This window comes from Salvelinus namaycush, chromosome 11 (assembly GCF_016432855.1).
Source record: "Salvelinus namaycush isolate Seneca chromosome 11, SaNama_1.0, whole genome shotgun sequence".
Taxonomy (NCBI): domain Eukaryota; kingdom Metazoa; phylum Chordata; class Actinopteri; order Salmoniformes; family Salmonidae; genus Salvelinus; species Salvelinus namaycush.
This window is the reverse complement of record NC_052317.1, coordinates 29,303,310-29,308,896: the sequence shown is the minus strand read 5'-3', so window position 1 is coordinate 29,308,896 and position 5,587 is coordinate 29,303,310. Positions and strand designations below refer to the sequence as shown.

General features: G+C 43.2%; 1 protein-coding gene across 1 annotated transcript; it reads left to right on the top strand.

The window, feature by feature from the left end:
- Positions 1-201: 201 nt before the first annotated feature.
- LOC120055983 (5-beta-cholestane-3-alpha,7-alpha-diol 12-alpha-hydroxylase-like) lies at positions 202-2,607 on the top strand. Its single transcript, XM_039004084.1, has one exon. The coding sequence runs from the start codon at positions 299-301 to the stop codon at positions 1,835-1,837; it is 1,539 nt and encodes a 512-aa protein (XP_038860012.1). The 5' UTR covers positions 202-298; the 3' UTR covers positions 1,838-2,607.
- Positions 2,608-5,587: the final 2,980 nt, after the last annotated feature.

Genomic DNA, 5,587 nt, shown 5'->3' with positions numbered 1-5,587 from the left:
CATCACTGCATGGTTAGATCTGTCCATGTATGGTACAAAATGTTTACATTCTATTCTTTCCAAAAGTTTATACATTTTTGGCTACGGTACTGAACATAGCTGAGTGTTGTAAAAGAAAGTGACTAAAACAGTCCAAAACACCAAAGTCTATAGTGGTTCCCTGAGTCTGTAAAAGTGATTTAGTAAACTAAGGGGACTCCCACAGTGCTTAGGGAAGGGGAGGAGCATGGCTATCTTCAACACAAAGGAATTTGCTCTGTGCATCAGACTGGCTCAGTGAGAACGAAGAGGAAAGAACATGGGCTTTTTGCTTCCAATCCTTCTGGCTTTGCTAGCCTCTGTCCTGGGAGGCCTCTACTTCCTTGGGGCCTTCAGGCAGCGTCGACCCGGTGAACCCCCACTGGACCGGGGCCCAATCCCCTGGCTGGGCCACGTCCTGGAGTTCCGTAGGGACACTGCAATGTTTCTGGAGAGGATGAAGAGGAAGCATGGGGATATTTTCACCATACAGCTGGGAGGATTCTATTTCACATTCCTCATGGACCCTCTGTCCTTCGGGACGGTCGTGAAGGAGGCTCGCGCCAAGCTGGACTTCACCGAATTCGCAAAGCAGCTGGTGCAGAAAGTGTTTGGTTACCACTCCATGGAGAATGACCACAAGTTTCTGCAGATGTCCAGCAACAAGCACCTGATGGGGGATGGTTTAGTGGTAATGACACAGGCCATGATGAGCAACCTACAGAATCTAATGCTGCACAGTGTAGGGACAAAGCATGATAAAAATAAGACCTGGAATGAGGATGGCTTGTTCAACTACAGCTACAATATTGTCTTCAGGGCAGGCTACCTGGCTCTGTTTGGTAACGAGACACCCAAATCCACGGGGAGCTTAGAGAAAGCCAAAGAGGTCGACAGAGAGGAGTCCCAGGAGCTCTTCCGTGAGTTCCGTAAGTACGACCAGCTCTTCCCCAATCTGGCCTACGGGGTCCTGCCTCCGGGGGAGAAGAGGGAGGCAGAGAGGCTGAAGAGGCTGTTCTGGAACATGCTGTCAGTGCAGAAGGTGAGGACTAAGGATAACATCAGTGGCTGGGTGCGCGAGCAGCAGCAGGTGAGGGAAGAGCATGGCATGGAGGACTTCATGCAGAACAGGTACATGTTCCTCCTCCTCTGGGCCTCCCAGGGGAACACCGGCCCTGCTGCCTTCTGGCTTCTCCTTTACCTCATGAAGCACCCAGAGGCCATGAAGGCTGTGCAGGGGGAGGTGGAGGAGGTGCTGAAGGAGACAGACCAGGAGGTGAAGCACGGTGGACCCCTCATCGACCTGACCCGGGACATGCTGCTGAAGACGCCCATTCTGGACAGCGCTGTGGAAGAGACCCTCCGCCTCACTGCTGCCCCTGTCCTCACCAGGGCCGTGCTCCAGGACATGTCCCTCAAGATGTCTGACGGGAATGAGTACCGCATCAGGGAGGGAGACAGGGTGGCCCTCTTCCCTTACACCGCTGTTCATATTGACCCAGAGGTCCACCCCGACCCACTCACCTTTAAGTACGACCGCTTCCTGACCCCAGAGGGGGGTAAAAAAACAGATTTTTACAAAGGTGGGAAGAAGTTGAAGTACTACAACATGCCGTGGGGTGCTGGGATCACCATGTGCCCTGGGCGCTTCTTTGCCACCAACGAGCTGAAGCAGTTTGTCTTCCTCATGCTCACGTACTTTGACTTTGAGCTCAAGAACCCAGAGGAAAAGATACCTGATATTGACATAAAGCGCTGGGGCTTTGGGTCCATGCAGCCAACCAAAGACATCCAGTTTAGATACAGACTCAGGTTTTAAAACTGAGTGACTGACACAAACCAGCCTTTAGCAACACTTTGAATGTAAATGTCAATTTTCCGAGCTGTTAATCTGATGTTGATTATTATAAACTAGCTTGTGCCTAAACATGACTTTATCTAGAGTGCATAGTACAGCAACAAGTGGTACAGTATTACAATACTGGATATAATTCTTGTATTTATTAGAGGAAAAATCATCAACTTTGTCTCTCAAAAAAAAAAATCTTTAAGGATTAGTTTTGAGTCAGCTGGAAAGCAGACATTGGAACATGGAAAGCTGACATGAGCAGAAAGAAATAAAGACTGTAAAGCTGGTTTACAGATAGTATTAGAAATGCACAGATGTTCAGAACCAACTGCATGTAGGAGTTGAGTTGACAATTATTTTAAGATACTGCTGTGTACTAGATTGCAGGGGCCTACCCACTGGGGAGCCAGGCCCACACACTGAGGAGCCAGGCCCAGCAAATCAGATTGTACTTTATTAGGGTTCATAGCTTTCACCAGGATTCACCTGGTCGGTCTATATTATGGAAAGAGCAGGTGTTCCTAATGTTTTGTACACTCAGTGTTTGTCACAGTGCTTCTATGGCTATATACACTATGCCACTGCCAATTTTATTTGTTCATTTAGCAAACAAGACAGCTCATCATCTTGCAATATAAGAACCATTGCTCTTTGAATAACATTGTAATGTTAAGCATTACATCTTTGTGTTTTTTTCCTCCTGTCAAATGTAATAAAATATGCTTTTAAAGCCTTGATTATCATACGAGTCTTATTGTGCACATGAAATGTGGCCTTGGATGTATTGGCAGAGGTGAAGCTAAGTGAGCAATGACCTGTGACTCTGGGAAACTGTGTCGATCAATACTATATTCTAGCTCCCACAGATAGCTCTACACCTAGCTCTACACCTGAGAAACGTTCAGGTGTACTGCGAAACTTGCCTCTAATGCATTGGTAGAGACTGGCTGGAGTTATTTGGGGTTGAAGCATCCCACAGATTCAACACATAGCTCCCCAACAGCTAAACTAGTAAGCTAGATAGAAGGAAGCGTTGTGATATGCTAAGCTTACTGTGCACATAAAAGGGTGATGCATACTCCCACAAGTGTCCTAGGGCACCCAGTGGACACAAAGGGCAAATGTGGAAATCAGTCTAAGGTTACTAAAGTTGCTCCAATGGACTACTCAGGAGAAAAGTATTGGTTAATAAGGTTGTAGAGTATATTCTCCCTTTAGTTTAACATTATGGCCTTTAACCATAATAATAAAATAAAAAACATAAAAAACATCAAGCCTCAAATTCAGATTGAATTCATTGTATTTCTGAAAGTAGACCAATATTAGCCTGGGATTGCTTCTAACAGACCCCACAACAAGCCAGTAATAGGGTTAGACTGAGCAGTCACCTTGAATTAGGCTTTTTATTAATGCTGGGCAGCCCAACATGGCAGGGAAATATACCGAACTTCAGCTTCCATAGTCCTGCCTGCCGTGTGTTCAACAATATGGGCCATGATTCCTGAACACTGCATATAGTGTGATTGTACTGTAATGCCTGGGGCAAGATTATCATCAGTTCCAACAGAGAATATTTACTCCTGTTTTTTCATTGGCAATTTACAACTGAGCACTGGGAACTAGGCCTGGTACTGAAGACCTGTTTACAACAGTAAACAGCTTGAATTTGTATTGTGCTAGCAATAATAACGCACAATATGATCATCTTTGAAGCTTGTTGTGCCCTTTGAAAGACACACTGTAATTTATTCCAGTTTGATTACCTTCATTCTTGATAAATCCACACTATGACATTTTCAATAGTTGAATCTTTCTGACAGCCTTGTCTAAACCATAAGAAACAAAAAGGTTCCATTGGTCTGTATTCTACCTTTGATAAGGCGTACATTTGATGTAATATTAACAAATTGTCTTATGGCCAAACTACATGATGTACTCTTACTTTAAGTTTATAATGTACATTGATAATTACAGAAAATGTAGAAACTACATTGGAAAGAAAGAGGAAAAAAGACTGTTCATAAAATTGAAATAGGACTTCTTCATTTGTATTTGACAATGGGTGTAAATCCACCTTTTACGTTTGTCCACATTAATACATTATTTTGCTCAACATATTTAGAGAAAACTGTAGTGGTTACTCTCTCCATCTGAGTTGCTGCCGTGAAACACACACATACACACACTGTTAGTTAAGTCACAAGGCTCTGTAGCTCTGGAGGTTCATAGCAGCATCAGTGAAAACTTTCTGGGTGAATAAACGGCTGTAACAGAACAAGTCATCCTGGATGAAATAAACAAATAGTCGAACTACAGTAGTAGAGCAAGAGCACCAGTCATGGAGGAGACCGACTGACCAAGCCAGGGAACAATGGGGCCATTGGCAGGAGTCCTGAGTGTCTTGCCTGTACTTGGTGGTGAGGGGTTTTGAAGAAAAATGAGCCATTGTCTCTTTCTCTCTCTCATCCTGCTTCCGAACCTCAGCAAAGCTGAGCAATGTCTCTGGAAGCCGTCCCAGGATGCTCCACTGTGAAGAATACTAGTCTGGTCAAACCTAGCTGGCCCCATGGAGAGGTAGGTGTGCCTTCTTTATTTGTTATCCATTTGTGATGCTCTTGTTTTACCTCAGGGCTCTTCTGATGTATTTTTATGTAATGCTATGTACTGTAGTTAGGTATGATATGTATTCTAATTATGAGGGCACCAGGCTGATCAGGCAGCTGCCCTCTAGGCAGTGGTCACACCGGTACATTTTTGCATGTTATTTCCAACGAAGCTTTCTTGGATTCTTATAGACCATATCATTTACAGTATTTACAATCAAAGGAGAACAGCTGAGTGTTGTTACTGTTTCTGTAGGTCAGTTACCTTCAAACTGCAGACTACAATCAATCAATGTTGCCCTGGAGGCTGCTCTGCAGGGTGGTCAAGAGCTGGCACAGCCATAACATCTGTTTTAAACCTAACCCTAACTTTAACCTTAACCACAATGCTAACTCTAATGCCTAAGACCAAAAAAACACATGTTTGTTTTCCTGAATTTTTTACATATTGACAATTTTGACGTTGCAGCTGGCCCATCTAGCGGAAACTACTCAAATCAATTTTTACTTGTCACATGCTTTGTAAACAACAGGTGTAGACTAACATTGAAATGGTTACTTACGGTTCCTTCCCAACTCTGCATCAAGGAATAAGATTGTTATTTGTATACAGCACAGTGTGTATTCTCTCCCTTCCCGTGAGTACACCAGAATAAATAGGATTTTTGTACCCTATCAAATTTAATAACCACCAATTCAATATTAGTAATTGAATGTCAATGAGTTCATATCCCATGAATCTTCCTTGAGTTATTGTATTATCATTATTGCATTGTGTTATCATGTATTTTATGGCCTATTATCTGTATCAAAGTGACTTTTTTTGAATGAAATCAGCATAATCTTTTTAGAAATTAGTATTATATTGTTATCAAACATACTCTACATAACCATAAATCAGCACTAACACACTGATGTCAACACCTTGATCTCGTTATTACAGTTTGTTCTGCCTCTACGGCAAGACTCCGGGGGAGTTGGCACACTACTAAAGTGGATTAGCAACAAGGTCATCGACCTTGTCACCCTGAATCACATTTGAACGAGAAAGAAAGTACTATCCAAATACTTTTCAGCCAGACATTGCTGCAATATTGGGGTATTTCAATAATATCAT

What these genes read in the sequence shown, in the direction of transcription:
- LOC120055983 (XM_039004084.1), top strand. Translation starts at nt 299, where the DNA reads ATGGGCTTTTTGCTTCCAATCCTTCTGGCTTTGCTAGCCTCTGTCCTG.